Source organism: Babylonia areolata, chromosome 13 (assembly GCF_041734735.1).
Source record: "Babylonia areolata isolate BAREFJ2019XMU chromosome 13, ASM4173473v1, whole genome shotgun sequence".
Lineage (NCBI taxonomy): Eukaryota > Metazoa > Mollusca > Gastropoda > Neogastropoda > Buccinidae > Babylonia > Babylonia areolata.
In genome coordinates, this window is record NC_134888.1 from 33,219,166 (window position 1) to 33,237,080 (window position 17,915).

Sequence of the window (17,915 nt, forward strand, 5' to 3'; positions counted from 1 at the left end):
ACACATAGGTGTTAACCGAGATATGTTACAGCTCTGAATAAAAGGTGAGCACAATGCACTGGCCAGGTTACAACACCAACAGCTTTAAAAAAAAAAAAAAAAAAAAAAAAAAAAAGTCAGAAAAAAAAACCCCATATCAGATGTGGTATAGCTCATACCTGCAGCTGACTAGTCTTACACCAAGCTGATTGATGGCTTTCCCACAAAATATAAATGCAAAGTGAAAAACTGGTGCAATGCTTCATCATCTGAGTGAGAAAAAAATATGCATGAATTGATAAAACATGCCCAAAATGGCAGAACGATATCTTGCCTAAACATTACAAGCATGCACACATGTATACACAAGCAAAAAAAAAAAAAAAAAAAAACAAACAAACAAAAAAAAAAACCCCAAAAACAACAACACTGGTACATGTGTGCTGGCACACACACTTTTACCATCTCAAAAGCTGTGTACAAATATTGTTTACATGCATAAACATTCAACTAATGAATCATACTCACAATTGTAAACAAGATTGAACCACAATTATGCATGTCATTATGGCTGACAACAATGTCAACAAAATCAAGTGATATGCAATCCCAAACTGTTTTGACTGGATTGCATTCACATTCCTGTGCACCCACAAAAAGTGCTCTTTTTTCCATTCAATACAAAAATAAACATTCCTTGCTCATTTCTCACATTACTGGCACAAAGGTTGGCCTGGATGGAAATTGAAATAAGTTCTTTTCCTCTGACAATATCAGTACTGTATGTTGCTAAGATGGTCTGGAAAATGATCAGGTTTCACAGACATTGCACCTTATTCAGCATGTAACAACTGCCTTGCAAATTGCCAAAGAGTACAACCAAAGTGAACATGCATGCTCTCAAACTCTCTCACATTATCAGGGAAATACATCCACGTTCATAAATCATCCCACTTGTTCACAAGCATTTTCTTAACCACACACCAGTCATCAGTGTAACACTACAGGTGGGAGTAATAACAGCACCTAACTGGTCTACATGTCTGCACATGTAGTCAGTTCTCTCACTCTCTCTCTCTCTCTCTAATGTTCTGCACTCTCTGTCATTTTACAGTCTTAAAAAGATTTCTCTTTTACTATTGTCAATTATTCACAAATCTTTCTTCCTCTCTCTGTCTGCTCTCATGTAGTTTTCTCTTTCTTTCTTTTTTGAATTCTTTTAATGGGTCAGAAACTCTGCACTAGTTCTTTCTCAACTCTGGTTTCAAAACCAAAGATCTCAAAGTGGAAGGACAGTAACTCGGCCACTGGACTGTTCACTAAAAGGGAAATCAGTAAGCAAGCATTTCCCTTCACTCACTACACTCTTTCCAGGTCTATTTTTCCCCACTGTTAAATCAATCGATTAAAACTTATTACAAAAGCGACTTGCAAATCAGTTCTAAACAAACTATTCCCTTGTTTTCCACAATGATCAATCAATAACTGAAAGAAAAGCAAACGCAAAACTGAATGCACAACAAACTGTGCACTTTTCCATTTCTTCGGACTATTAATTCAGTCTTACAAAACTGGTTTCCAACTTGTACAATCAACCACAATCCATCCAATATCTTTTTGCTAACTGTCCAGCAGACAACAAAAAAGCATCACAAACATAACAGGAGTAATAAAACCAAGGAACAGATTTTGTAACCATGTAACAACAGAAACAGTCAACACACATCCTCGCACGCAGGGTTCCATATGATTGATATGTAATGATTTCCTTTCTGACCCCCGGATGTGAGCTCTCTCACTCTTGCTCCACCACTCCCTCAGACAAACAAACAAAATATGGTGTTGGGGAGGGGGGAGGGGGGGATGTGGGGAGGGGGGGGGGATATGGGGGTGATCCTTTGGGAGCTTTTGTGGAAGATTCATGTGATCAATTTGCTTTCTTCTTTTTGTTTCCTGCTCATGTTAAAAAAAACACGAGGGGATGGGGGTGCGGTGGAAGAGGAAGGAGGCGATGAGAAAATAAATGAAAACATGTCAGATTTACCTAACTAGCCTGTCATGACAAGAACTTATCAACAACAACAACAACAAAAAATGAAAAACAAAACAAAAAAAACAACAAACAAACAAAAAAAAAAAGCGCAAACCACAAAATAACAAAACAATAATATTTATATATACAAAGACGCAACAATGACCAAAACCAAAAAGAAAAGAAGTTTGAAGATAAAAAATGACACAAAAAAATACAAACCAACACACACACACACACAAAAAAAACCCACGTGGTAAATCATTTGACTGAGAGGTAAACTACTTGTGTATATGAACCATACTGTTTTCTGGGTTACTGCAATAATCAGCTGTCAACATCCCACAGACTCGCTTCCATTTCCAAGACTGTTTCGTATATATACAGTTTAGAAAGAAAAGAAACTTCAAACAAAGTCCTTGTCTTGAACTAACCACCACCTTGTTTTGTCCATGACTAGGAAAATGGCACCCAACTCTATGAAAATACTACATCCAGATCTTTTTCAAGTATTTCATCACTTTGCAGAATTTACATGGCATAAATTCAAAACCATAAGATTCTAAATCCCTCTGAATTATTTCTATCAACTATGAATACTGCAACCACTTCTTTAACGAGTATTCCATCACTTAACAGAACTTATTCAAAACCATAAGATTCTAAATCCCTCTGAATTATTTCTATCAACTATGAATACTGCAAGTGCAACCACTTCTTTAACAAGTATTCCATCACTTAACAGAACTTATCGGCATAAATTAAAAATCATATTTCTTAATGCCTCTGAATACATTTTTTCAAGTTGTGTAATGTTCCAGGGAGTTGAAAAGAACCCACATAAACCCAAACTGACAAAAAAACATGACACACTGGACCATAGAAGTATCCAAAAACAAAAAAAAGACAGAAAAAAAAGAAGCTAAAACAGATATGTATAAAGTGTATTATTACTATAAGAAACAAAAATGGACCATAAAGCCGCCTGGAACTCATTCATGAAAGGGGTGCAAGCAACAACAACTCACCAAACAGCAATAACTGACGAACTGCGATACCATATTATCCTAAACCCACAAGTAATGCATTTTTTGTCAAGATATGCAAGAAGTAAATGCTATGTGTATGCCTTCTGGTCTTTAAAAAAGAAAGAAGAAGAAAAAAAAATCCCAGAAAAAAGCCTTATGCCACTGAACTGAAAGAATTTGTAATGAATCAGGGCAAACTTTGTCACTGTTTCAGAACTTTAGTGAGCACAGATTTCAGAACAGGTGTCATGTGTAAATCTTGAGAGAGGAAAAAAACAACAACAAATGACAAAAAAAAAAAAACAACAAAAAAAAACCAACAACTGAATACAATAATGACACTGGTGAAAAAACACATCATCGACAAAAGAAAGATGATCAAATCATGAAATAATTATAACAACCCACTGACCTGCCCTCCTGTCATCTGGCCCCGATTCTAAAATCTGAACTGGGATGGAAACCCCACCCCCACCCCCTTCCCTTGTATCCTACTTGCATCTCTACATCCACTGAATTCAAAGTGAGCCCAAGAAACATTCTTTGAGAAGTAAGCACAACTGTTCTTCTTCTTCTTCTGCGTTCGTGGGCTGCAACTCCCACATTCACTCGTATGCACACGAGTGGGCTTTTACGTGTATGACCGTTTTTACCCTGCCATGTAGGCAGCCATACTCCGTTTTTGGGGGTGTGCAAGCTGGGTATGTTCTTCTTGTTTCCATAACCCACCGAACGCTGACATGGATTACAGGATCTTTAACGTGCGTATTTGATCTGCTGCTTGCATATACACACGAAGGGGGTTCAGGCACTAGCAGGTCTGCACATACGTTGACCTGGGACATCTGAAAAATCTCCATCCTTCACCCACCAGACGCCGTCACCGTGATTTAAACCCGGGACCCTCAGATTGACAGTCCAACGCTTTAACCACTCGGCTATCGCGCCCGTCTAGCACAACTGTTCAAAAGCTTCTCTTTCCCTTCAATAAATACTGTGTCCTTGATACAAAGTCACAAGCGTATGCATCATCATTCACTTTTTCATCAATTTTGAAACTCTCCATCCATTTGTATTCAGAATAATATGCATGAAAATGAAAGAAAAAAGACAAAAATGTAAACAAAGAAGGCAAATACATCTGTATCCACTGGTCCACTCCAATTAACACCTTGACTGCTGCTGACAAATATGCTCATCAGTGAAGGGCTGTCGTTTCACTGTGATAAGACAAGTGCTTACAGGTCAAGTCACCACTCTGTATTTGGACTTTTTTTTTCTCTTAGGACCACACTACTTTTGTTCAGCAAAATCAGTTACACTGCTGGTAAGTGCACAGGTAGTGCTTCGTAGTATGTGAGTTTTCAAACTCCTGCCACACCAACGTCATTTCACCAAGGTTCAGGGCTCAGGGGGTTAAACCAATACATTCTGGCTGCCTGCAAGAAATTGCAGTTGATGGACCTCCGCCAAGTCTCCTGTGTAACCTTCACCTACATTCAAGGTCACTTGTTGGGCCACTCACTTTTTGTTTCCTTTTTTTTTTTTTTTGTTGCCTTTTCTTTCTGTTCACAAAAAAAAACCAAAAAAAAAAACCCAACCTCTTTGAGGTTGCATGATGTGGTTTGCCAACTGTTATTCAATTAAAGCCAGGCACAATATTGCTGTTTATTTAATCAAGCTTACAAGGTGAAGATCAACATAACTTATCAAAGTTCAATACAATTCAATGCAATACATCAATTGCTCAAAGCAGCGTCAACAGTCAGATGACCCGTGAAGAATCACTGACAGTCGCAGACACATGCATTCGCAACATCGTCTCTTCCTCAAGTTCCTGCTGTACTTTTTTCAGGTCACAAACACTGGGAATAAACAGACAGACAGAACAAGAAAGCAAGCAAGCAAGCAAAAGCCCATCTACTTTCTTTCTATTTATCCACTTCACATCTACATAATCTAAACAATACAAAACATATGCTTTCTTCTTCAGGTTCATTAAAGTGGCTTTGGTGGGTGAGCCATACCTTTTATACAAACCATGCGTTCATGATAAAACAATTAAAAAAAAACAAAAAAAAAAAAAACCCAAAAAAACCCATAACAAACAATTTCTGCCAAGCACCTTGTCAAAACATTTTTCTTCTCGGTCTCTCTCTCTCTCTCTCGCTCGCTCTGTCTCTCCCTGTATATAACAACTAGTAATAAGTAATTAAAAAAAACAGTTTATGACAATCAGGTAATTAATAAAACAGATTATGACAATCAGGAAAACAAACTAAAGATATGAGAGAAAATTATGAAAAACAAAACAAAAAAAAAAAAAAACAAAAACAAATATCACCATAATAAAGGAACCACTGAATCATAAGATTCAAATTTAGGCAATGAAATAAAATTGAAAACTCCCTTATTCTATATTGTATAAAGTATACCGACAACAATAAACTGAACCACTTCCTTCAACATACTACTACTAACTAACTAACACTACTCACCTAACTAACGGCACTTGACCCACCGATCAAAAGCAGGCCAAACGCTCATCACAATATTCCAGGGTCTGTCCTTCCAAAGACGCCTCACCAGCGCCAAGATTCACGTCGCGAGTCAGACACAGCAAGGTAGGGCAACACGCGCAAAGCGGAGGAGGAGGAGAACAGAGCACAAAAACAGAACACTCACAAAAGATGATGAGTCCTCGAAAAAAGTAAACGTACCACAACTATATACAGACACATCTATGTCACACACTGAAGAAAGTCGGGGGGCAGGGGGTGGGGGGAAGAGTCGCTCGCACGCTCACGTGATCTTGTGCCCGGCGCCCCCCATCACCCCCCCCCCCCCACCCCCCCCAAGAACTGAACCGACCTCCCCCAGACCAGAGCCAGCCAACCCGTGTCCCTGAGTCACGGAGTGTGGTCACACAAGAAGAGAGCAGCACGGCACAATGGGGGGAGGGGGGGGACAGGACAATACTCATGAAGTGTTCCATGTCTTGTCTCTGTGTAGGTGGTTTGGTGGCCTGCGGTCCAAGCGATGCTGTTAACGTTCCTCGCCAAGTCGATGAATGAATGATGCCGACAGACAAAGAGATATACTGAGAGACGCAGGTGAGAGGAAGAGTGGGATAGCAAGGGGAGGGGGGGGGGGGGGTGACATCACAGGACTGTACACTTGTGTTGCTTTCTTCTGATTGGCTGAGGTTGCAATACGGCCCGAACAGCTTCATCAAACACCTGTCATGAAAAAAATATCAAAAAAATTATCTACATATTACTGATACTTACATATCACTTATCTTCCCTCAAAGACCAAAGTCTAAGTACTTTATAAACACAGAAGCATTTGCACAACAGGCTGCCTACCTGGTAGAGCCAAGTGACAGCCGCCTTTAGGCGCTCATCATCAGTTTCCTGTATCATTTAGTCAGGTTTCATGCACATGTTCACATGTAAATAATATTAGATTTAGAGTGGATTCTTCTTCAGAATTTTGCCAGGGACGACACTTTAGTTGCCATAAGTTCTTTTGTAAATACAAAGTGTGTCCTTCACATAGAATTTCTGTTTAACAAGTAATCAACTTATCCAGATGACTTGCATCCAGACCATCACTTAAGGCGGGAATGGAGGGGAAGAACATTCTGGCAAAAGCAGGATTCAATCCTGTACCCTCAGATTCTCTTCAGTCTTGCTTCCCAGTCAGATGTGATGTGTGACCACAAGGCCACCACTCCATACCAAAAACACGTGTGAACAAAACTTCTTCTTCTTCTTCTGCGTTCACTCGTATGCACACGAGTGGGCTTTTACGTGTATGACCGTTTTTACCCCGCCATGTAGGTAGGCAGCCATACTCCGTTTTCGGGGGTGTGCATGCTGGGTATGTTCTTGTTTCCATAACCCACCAAACGCTGACATGGATTACAGGATCTTTAACATGCGTATTTGATCTTCTGCTTGCATATACACACGAAGGCACTAGCAGGTCTGCACATATGTTGACCTGGGAGATCGTAAAAATCTCCACCCTTTACCCACCAGGCGCCGTTACCGTGATTCAAACCCGGGACCCTCAGATTGACAGTCCAACGCTTTAACTACTCGGCTATTGTGCCCGTCATGTGAACAGAACAAAAAGGGAAAGCAAGTGAAAGACACAACATTTGCAAAGAGTCTGACGCTGAACAGGTGCTGGTACGCAACTCTAATGGGTGCTCTGTTCAGCAAATAATCAAGTAAGTAAATAACTATAATTAAATAAACAAGCTGAAAAATAATCAAATATAATGATTAAAATATCTCAACTCTTGGAACAAGCAAACAAACAAAATACAACTGAAATAAAAGAAAGTCTTCTCCCAAACAAACTGCCCTTCTCAGTATGTCATATGGATTCCCAAGTCCAGTCAAAACAGTATCACACACACACACACACCTCTTCTCTTCTGCCTACAATCTTTCTGACGTATGCTTCTTGAACTTGTACTGGTCATGGTCTACTAAGTACATATGTATACATTTATGTATGAATAACTTTTTGTTGTAAATGCCACAAGTTCTCTGCCATGGAGGGATGTGCGTCAATCTGCATCCCTTTTTTTTTTTTTTATCGTTGTTCATTGTCTCCATATTTCCGTCTCCTCTCCCCCGCCCCCCACCCCCAATCCCCCCCCACCCTCCCAGACCCGCCTCCACTCAACACTCCCCCCGTCCCCCTCTCTTTTGTCTTTCTCTTCATATGTCATCTACCTGTTCAGCTGATGAAGAAAGACAAACTTAATACTTACACAGATTATTAATTTAAAAAAAAAGAAAAAAAAAAAAAGAATTTCCCCAAAGAAAACAACCAGATCAAGTCTTTCCTCTGTTGAAACGTAACATCTGAGAAATCTGAGAAAATGTTTAGATCACACAGACATGTTACTTTACACAGTTTTTACACTTCTCCAATGTACCTTATGTGGCTGCATTACTAATAATAGATGTCTTTACATTTTTTGAATATATATGTACACAGTCACTTGTATTTTATGCATTCATTTGTTCTCACCATTTATGTATACATATGTATTCTCTTGTAAGCCATGCAGGTAGCCATAGTCTTGCTGTTTTTTTTTTGGGGGGGGGGGTTCATGCTGGGTATGTTCTTGTTTTCATGACCCACTGAACGCTGACACGAATAACAAAATCTTTAGTAATGTACGTATTTCATCTTGTGCATGCGTACACACAAGAAGGGGTTTCAGACACTAGAAGGTCTGCGTGTGTGTTGGTCTGGGACACTGGGAAAATCTCCATCCTTCACCCACCAGGTGCACAAAAACCAGGAACTGAATGAACTCAGGAATCTCAGGTGAGAATCCACAACTGCAACAATTTGGCCACTACACTGTCAATGAAATATTCTAAGATTTTTCTTTTAAAAATGCATCATTAAAAAATAAATATGCACACGCATGCATGCACACACGCACGCACACACACACACATGAGTTTCTCTGGTGTACCTGTTTCAACCCTGCTGAGTAAGGGCAGAGCACTGCATGCAGCAGAACAATTTGGTCACTGCACTGTCAAAGAAACATTCTAAGATTTAAAAAAAAAAATCATTAAAAAAAAAAGAAGTAAATATATAAATAAAACATACACAAACACACACACACATATATATATATATATATGAGTTTCTCCTGTGTACCTGTTTCAGCCCCCGCTGCGTAAGGGCAGAGCACTCCATGTAGCGGACCCCACGGATCTTGTTGGCCAGCTTGATGCCTTGCTCCCGCTTCACCGGCGACAGACCCTGGGCAGCCAGGAGACCGATGGCCTCCTTGTTTTCCCGCAGGTCGATCTTCGTACCTGTAACAACAGGTGTTGAATGTATGATGTATGATGGTCAGTTGTGTCCGACTATGACTATTAGAACAACAGAGGAGGCAACTGTTGTCCCAACTATCTGGGTAGAATTTGATTGTAGTTGAGAGTGTCTCGCCCAAGTTACATCCCCACTCTCTCAGCCAAGAGGGTTTTTAGGACGGTCGGTGTTGGGATGGTTCCCAAAGGCCAGAAAGCCCCCAAGGCTGCAGCACTAAGAGCCACTGCAATTTTGCCTCCTAGTTTGAGAGTCATAGTCCTTCACAAAAGACCAAGCTGTAAATGACTTCCCACTGCAATGGAGAAACCACTGATCATACAGCTCTCACTCTGCTGTTGGCCGAACTGTAAGCTTGTGTCAATCTGTGATACAAACTGAGCTTGATACTTATAATAATACTAACTTAATAGTAATAATGATTATAATACATGTAATCCTATTGATAATAATCATGATAATGATGATGCTGATTATGATAACAAGAAGAGGAAGGAGAAGAAGAAGCAGCAGGTGGAGATGAAGTAGAAGAAGAAGAAGAATGTTAACAATAACGGCATTTAATGCCTTGAACCTGCAGAACCTTGGTGACATGAGTGGGATGAGATCAGTCTGGCATGAATCTGAACTGCAATCAGTGTGCTTTGTACATTCTTAAGTGTGGTTTAGCTGAACAAAAAGTAAGTTGTGGGCTGTCTCAAAAGGAAAAAGTCCAGATCTATATAAAATGGTGACTGACATCTTGACCTGTAACAGTGTAAGCTCCGTCTTATCTCAGTGAGGTGACAGCCCTTTACTCATGAGCATACTTATCATAGCATGCTGTTTTGTCAATAACAGCTGCATAGGATTTGAGAAATACAAAGCCCCCCCCCTTCCTCTCTCCTCCCACCTGGTGCCCCCATCCCCACCCCCAACAAGAAACTTCTTTGCTGTCTTTCAACAAGCAAGAGAAAGAGGCAGCATTCGCCTGTCTGTCTGGCAATGTTCTTATTCACCTTCAACCCCATGTTCTATTCTCCTAAACTCATAATCAGTGTCTGAGAAAATGACAAATTGCTTGACAAAAAGCTTGATGAACTGACAAAGAGCCTCTCTCAACTTTTCAATGCAGGAAGCTTCTGGTATTCTTTGAGCAACAATGGACTGCAAGTACAAGAGACGTTAGGATCCATATCCTGAGATAACTTGGCAAAAAACAAAAACCGACACTCTTCAGTTGTCTGTCAGTAAAATGCATATCATTTGTAGAGATAATATAAACTGACTGATAGAGTTTCAATTTCACTGCATTTGAAGAAATATGTTCCCTTTTTTGACCAACATCTTAGCCTACTTTGGTTTATTTTCACTACACACTACATCAAGTTGCAATTCAGTGGGCCATAAAATTCACTGCCTTATATAAATATATAAATTCTTTTTTTTTTTTTGAATTATTAATTATGGAGTGCCTTGTGGACCAAAAATATAATGCATCGATGAAATGCAGGTTTGGGGTGGGGCAGAACATGTAAACACATATTCATGTACAGGTATACTGATACATACATGTAAGTGTGCATGCCTACACACACACACACACACATAGGGAAAAAGGAGAAAAAAAAAAGGAGCAAGATTAGACAAGAGGAAAAGAAAAAAACAACATCATTAAAATGTCAACAGCAATCTAGTACTGAACAATATAATCCATGTACAACTACAAAAATCATACACCTGCCACAAGATTTACAAGCCTGCTGCACTTACCTACAACTATGACAGGAGCATCAGGACAGTGGTGCTTGATCTCTGGGTTCCACTTCGTCAGGACATTCTCATAGGACGAAGGACTCACAACGCTGAAGCAGATCAGGAACACGTCCGTCTGAAACAACATCAGGCATGCACCAGTCCTGAGCAATTTTTACATTCGTGGGTTCTGGACAACTTGGAGATGAGCATCGTTATACTTTAAAGTTGTTCTTTTAAAGGTGAATACCGAAGTAAATATCTGACAAAAAAATTCCGGCAGATGTCCAAACCATTCCATCTGTTGTTCATTATGATTAGCACAAATAGTAAACCTTGCCCCACAAACTTGGTAACTTTCCTGAGAAAGATTATGATTTATTTTTTTATGGTGATATATGGTAGGGCTTACAGATGCATATTCCTTTAATATTTGTATTTGTATTTCTTTTTATCACAACAGATTTCTCTGTGTGAAATTCGGCTGCTCTCCCTAGGGAGAGCGCATCACTACAGTACAGCGCCACCCATTTTTTTTGTATTTTTTCCAGCGTGCAGTTTTATTTGTTTTTCCCTTATCAAAGTGGATTTTTCTACAGAATTCTGCCAGGAACAACCCTTTTGTTACCGAGGGTTCTTTTATGTGCGCTAAGTGCATGCTGCACACGGGATCTCGGTTTATCATTTCATCCAAATGACTAGTGTCCAGACCACCACTCAAGGTCTAGTGGAGGGGGAGAAAATATCGGCAACTGAGCCGTGATTCGAACCAGCATGCTCAGATTCTCTCGCTTCCTAGGCGGACACGTTACCTCCAGGCCATCACTCCACTAATAACACGAAAGTCAATGTTTCTTCTATTGATGTCTTTGTTTTTTATGTTTAGCCACTTAAATGTTTGCTGATGAAATCTGATGTGCTTTCATGTATTACTTGTTCATGTACCCCTGTGGGGATTGTTTTGTTTTTTAAACAAGTTCTTTTTGTCTTGTCCTGTCTTCTTGGCTGCCAAGTCCCAAGTTCAATTCTTTTGACTAAGACTAGTATTGTAGTAAGAGAGGGCTTTTACGTGCATGATCGCTTTTACCCCACCATACAGGCAGTCATACTCTGTTTTACGGGGTTTCCATGCTGGATATGTTCATTTTTTTGTCACACAACTAGCACTGACACAGACAATGGGGTATCTAATGTGTATACTTGATCTTTTGCATGTGAAAACACATGAAAGGAATTAAGTTATCAAATGTGTATATTTGATCTTTTGCATGTGAAAAGACAAATGAAGGGGATTAAAGCAGTAGCAAAACTGCACATTATGTTGACATTGGAGGCGGGAAAAATCTTCATCTTAATCCACCTGGAACATGTCATTACCAGGATTGAACCCAGGACCCTCAGAGTCTGACTGAAAGTCCATCACTCTAACAGTTATTTGACAACTGCACTTATCAATTTACATGTTGATCCAATTTTATAAATCGTTAATCTCTTCTCAGATACACACCAACTAATTTTCTCAGAACACAAATTAATTCAACATTGCGCTTTTTAACTACCAACACAGCCAAGAGAGCAACCAGGATTAGTGATGTCATTTTCCAACACTAGGAATGGATTATTATCAAAATTTACAAACTAAGAAAAGAGCTGAAAAGGTGGTCAATAAAAAAAGTTAATTGAAAAAAAATATCTAAAAAACAAATACTTTCATTACCAAACAGTAATCAACAAAATGATATTCTATATTCACATTCCTTTGGTTTACCACATCAAAACACAACAGGTTCATACCAGCTGGCAACTCTGTCTGTTTCAGTGTTTTTTGATAAAATAAAAACATTTTGATATTATTAAAGTAAAACATCACATTTTCAAAATGTGGCATCATTCTCCGAGAACCAAAAATATCCCCAGATTGGGTGGTTGAGAAAGCTCCCTCTGTTTCATTTTAATTTCAAATCATGTTAATAGCCGAGTCAAATGCAAAGGGGCCACTTAGGACTGAATACCTAACAGTTCTTTCAAAGAGAGAAAAAAACAACAAAAAATGATACTAAACACTCAATTAAAAGATGCTAAGAAAAACAATTCATCTGCACCTCACTCAGACCACATCAAATTGAGTCCACATCAACTTTAACACAAATAAAAAATGTTGAAAATAATGTAAAAAGACCAATTCCGACAATTCGCCCATGTATGTTTCAGTCCCAAAACTTTCATAAACTTAGAAATACTGATTTCCTTTAGGAACTGTAAAAGAGTACCCAGACAGACGTCCCGGAACAAGATCTTCAAGGAGCCAGCTGAAAAATGTTTGTCTGATATGCAGATCCCAGCAGTCAATCAGATGTTTTATGCTGGTTGCATGGCTCAAGCCATAAGGTTTATTCACCTTTCAAGAACCATTTTCATTTGGATGTGAAAGCTTGATATTATTATTTAGAGGCAAAAAAGAAATAAGGGTGGCACACTGTGGTGCTGCACTCTCAAAAGGAGAAGGCATCTTGAATTCCACGCAGAAAAATCTGTTGTGACACAAAGTAATACAATAAAATACAATATATACTGGACCAGGGAATTCCTAGCATCCATCACCACTATCAGTAACTCATCCTACTCTGGTGCTTTATTCAATATCATCTACACTACAATACAATCTATATTTTATAGGAAATTCCCAGCATCCACTACCAGAAACTCATCTTACCCTGGCACTTCATTTGGTATCATCTACACTAAAAATTTAAATACAATCTATACAGGGAATTCCCAGCATTGTTTTACTAGTAGTTCATCCTACCTTCACACTGCAACTTATAGTAATACCTTTCAGTTTTACACAACAATATATGACAGAAAATTCCTAGCATCTACTGCCAGTCACTCACCCTACTCTGGCACTTCATCTGATACAACAGACAAGTTCAACTAAAAGTACCAGCACGTGACAAAGCAGCGTGTGTTACCTGTGGATAAGAAAGGGGCCGCAGCCTGTCGTAGTCCTCCTGACCAGCGGTGTCCCACAGCCCCAGACTGACAGGGATTCCATCCACCATCATGTTGGCTGTGTAGTTGTCAAACCTGCCACACAGTTTTATTTTCTCAATTAGGTATCACTGCCTTCTGGCAAATATCACACCACATCTGACAGACAGATACCTGACAAGCAGCTTAACCCTTCTTCTTCTTCTGCGTTAACTCGTATGCACACGAGTGGGTTTTTACGTGTATGACCGTTTTTACCCCGCCATGTAGGCAGCCATACTCCGTTTTCGGGGGTGTGCATGCTGGGTATGTTCTTGTTTCCATAACCCACCGAACGCTGACATGGATTACAGGATCTTTAACGTGCGTATTTGATCTTCTGCTTGCATATACACACGAAGGGGGTTCAGGCACTAGCAGGTCTGCACATATGTTGACCTGGGAGATCGTAAAAATCTCCACCCTTTACCCACCAGGCGCCGTCACCGTGATTCGAACCCGGGACCCTCAGATTGACAGTCCAACGCTTTAACCACTCGGCTATTGCGCCCGTCGCAGCTTAACCCAACACGCAAACTGTCAGGCCTTGAGTGCATGCATATTTTTTTGTGTGTACCTATCAGAGAGAGGATCACCGGATGTCTCCTGTAGGATTTTCCCTGAGGATATGTCACTTTTGTTGTCAAGGGTTCTTTTTCAGTGTGTCAAGTGCATGCTGAATAAGGGACATTACTCAAATTACTGTCTCATCTGAATGACTAGACACCCAGTCTGACCTTCCAGTAAATTCTGGGACAAAGGGGGAGACCAGGATTCAAACCCAGACCCTCAAAGACACTGCGTTAGCATATTAAATTAATTATCATAAGCGTATTCACTATTCTGCCACCTTCCATCCTGCAACACAGTACCAACCACAATACATCTTATCAGCATATGTGTTTCCCAAAGACTGGGCAAGTAATCTAACATGACGGATGAAACTTGATTTATACAGGGCGTGTAAAAATTCCCACACTCAGCATGTGTATTCACAGAGCAACCCACCCGCAAACACACAGAGACAAAACAACAAGAAACAATCAAATGCCTGCACAGCAGACAACACACAGACACATACACACACACACACAGTGACTCACACACACACTTCAATCAGATGATCACTGTAAAAAACAAAAAACAAAAAACATGCACTTGAAACAAGGAGACAAGAAACTGAAGAGTGCTTACCTGAAACAAAAATACCAAAGGAAATGAATTATGGGATCATAACAGCAGTGCATAATCTTACTTGTTTTGTTGTACACCAAAATTAAAAGGGTGAGAAAATGTGTCAATTATGCACTCATACAAGAGTGCACAGATAAAGTACTGAAAATAAAGAGATTCAGAGAAACTAAAGCATCTGATCGGTGACAGCAATAGACAGGAGTTTTATGTTTAAAAATTAAATAGATAATTTTCTTTCGTGTTTGTTCTGTTGCAACCAGCATCTTTGACTTGTGCATGAAATGCTGTCCAATCTTAACCCTTTGAGCCCTGAGTTCCTGAGCAATTTCAACCCTTCTGCCTGAGCTCCTGAGCCAAAATTTGCAAATAATTGGTATTAAGCCCTTTTAGCCCTGACCACCGCTTTACCGGTGGCAGAGAAAAATGACATAATGCCCAGCCACCGGTTGAGCGGTGCATAAACGCTTGAAGCATGCAGAGACTCAACCTGGCCCGTCAGGGCAGAAATCAGGGACAAAACGTGCGAGAAAACAACTGTACACAACGCAGCAAGTAACTGATAGTGATATGCTTGATGATTTATCGGAAGTAGAGTATGACAATGATTACTCTGATAGTGAGGTGGAATTCAAATCGGATGATTTTGCTACAGATAGTGCTACAGAATCTGAGCATGCAGAATCAGTTGATCAAAGGAGGCTTGTCAGGTTGAGACTCTGCACGCTTCATGGTAGAAATCGATCTTTTTTTTTTATCCAAAGCACATGCACAAAACACAGTGAAAAGGTGCAGCAATGATGGTATGTTCGCTGACGTCAGAATATTACGGTTTTTCTGACTGGCTCTTCAATATAAGTCAACCAATAGCAAAACATGACACAAGTGTTTACTCACCGCTCAACCAGTGGCCAGGCATTATGCCACCCCTCCCCACCACCGGTAAAGCGGTGGTCAGGGCTCAAAGGGTTAAATTCTATGATATAATTCTTGATTCTTTTTTAATTTTATAATTTTATGTAATGTTTTAACTCAAGCTTTTTTTCTCCCTCAATTCTTTGGATGTTACCAATACTGCTATATAACTGTCTCTCTCCTTGTCCAAAATTGATTTTGAGGGGGAATCTTCACATTGCCAACTGTTAAGCAAGAAGTACAAACCACAATCCTATCCTATAACAACAAAGCAAAGGAATTTAGAGTTAGACACATCTATAGATAAATTTCTACAGCGCTCAAGCTCTAAGGAAATACTAAATAGGCTACTAAAAACAGTATCATCATGTCAGACATTAAATATGAAGCATACAAAAGTTCACCTGTGTGTGGGATCATATTGTACACTAACAGTAACACAGTGGGAACACATATATATATCTGTACACTTACACAGTAGGAACATATTCCTGTACACTTACACAGTGGGAAAATCATGTACATGTACACAGTGGGAACATATCTGTACACAGTTTACACAGTGGGAACACATATGTACACTTACACAGTCGGAACGTATTCTCCAGGAAAACTATCAGTGGTGTAGGAGATGAGCATGCATGTTTTGCCGACACTCCCATCGCCTACCACCACACATTTGATTGGTCGGCCCTGTGCCATCTCCGACATGGGGAAAGTCTGGGAACTGGTTTCAAAGATGACTTGAATGTACGTACGTCCCAAGTTACCACCCTTGATGTAAAGGGAGAAAAACACTTCCACCTGATGCTGGATCTGCCAAAGAAACAAGTACAGTTGTTGGATATGGATGAAAAATGAAATCGTCACATTGTGCACACATGAATACACACATGTACATAAAAAACATGTAGTACATGCACACACATACACACACACACACACTCATGCGCACACATGCACACAAATAAATATGTGCATGCGCACACACATAATTATGATTATACATAGCATAATTCATCACTTGAAAAGAAGTTTATTGGTGTGCATTAACAGAAACCCAATATAAATGAGCCCAATGTGATGACAAATCTTTTCCAGTAGAAAGTAGGATCCAAAATAAATGGTATCAGACTTTATGCATTTTTTTTTCCAGGCGACAAAGATCCTGAATTATGACTTGGACTTTTGCACCAACTACTGCCTGAAATGGGTATGATTCTGAGCATTGGCTGACTGAGTCAGTGAGTGTCCCAAGTTTCATGGTGTCATGATGCTTCTGTTTGAAGCATTGCTTATTTTGTGTTTCAAACATGAAAGAAAAAAAAAAGAGTGATCATGAAATTGAAATTGAATTGTGTTAAATATGTATATAAAAAAAAATAAAATAAAAACATGGGGCGAGGGGGGTGGGGAGGGAGGGGAAAGGACCCTGGGTTCTATTCTATCACCACTATGGAGGAAGGTGGCAAAGTGGTTAAGACGGTCATCTGACAATACAGAGTCCATGAGGGTCTGAATCCTGCTCTCAACCTTTCTCCCAAGTTTTACTGGAAAATCAAACTGAGCATGTAGTCATTCAGATGAGACGATAAACCAAGGTCCCATGTACAGTACGAAATTGGTGCACTGAAGAAGAACCTGTGGCAATAAGAGTGTTCTCTTCTGAGGAATTCAAATATATCTCAAAGCCTGACTAAGTGTGTTGTGTTATCCTACTGGTCAGGCATCTGTCTTGCAGATACGGTGTAGCATTATATATGAATTTCTCGAAATGCAAAACTTGCACCTCTTTGAGAAACAAACTAAAACTGTAAGCTATCACTCCTGATGTATCCTGCCTTTGTTTTTCGTATTTCTGGTAGGTCTGTATATTTTCGGGTTTTTTTGTGGTAGATCTGTATATTTCAAATTTACAATTTTCATTTAATTTCAATTCTCGCTTCTTTTTTTTTTTTCTTCCTTTTTTTTTAACCTTCTGAACTCTGCATCAGTGAATGCATAAATTTGATACATATTCACAAACAGGTAGTTGTAGTACTGATGGGATCTGTGCACAGATATTACTAATCAAAAATATTATCATCCAAATTTAAACAAACTGACAAAAGGGGCTCATTTAGGCACAA

General features: G+C 39.6%; 1 protein-coding gene across 1 annotated transcript in view; it reads right to left on the reverse strand.

The window, feature by feature from the left end:
- Positions 1–5,826: 5,826 nt before the first annotated feature.
- Positions 5,827–17,915, reverse strand: part of LOC143289222 (ras-related C3 botulinum toxin substrate 2-like) — a 13,103-nt gene continuing 1,014 nt past the window's right edge. The window contains exons 2-6 of the mRNA XM_076598180.1: positions 16,373–16,602; positions 13,623–13,737; positions 10,669–10,786; positions 8,743–8,903; positions 5,827–6,278 (exon numbers count right to left, since the gene is read on the reverse strand). Coding sequence (XP_076454295.1) covers positions 6,201–6,278; positions 8,743–8,903; positions 10,669–10,786; positions 13,623–13,737; positions 16,373–16,497 — 597 coding nt within the window. The 5' untranslated portion in view covers positions 16,498–16,602 and the 3' untranslated portion in view covers positions 5,827–6,200. The remainder of the gene's footprint in view (positions 6,279–8,742; positions 8,904–10,668; positions 10,787–13,622; positions 13,738–16,372; positions 16,603–17,915) is intronic.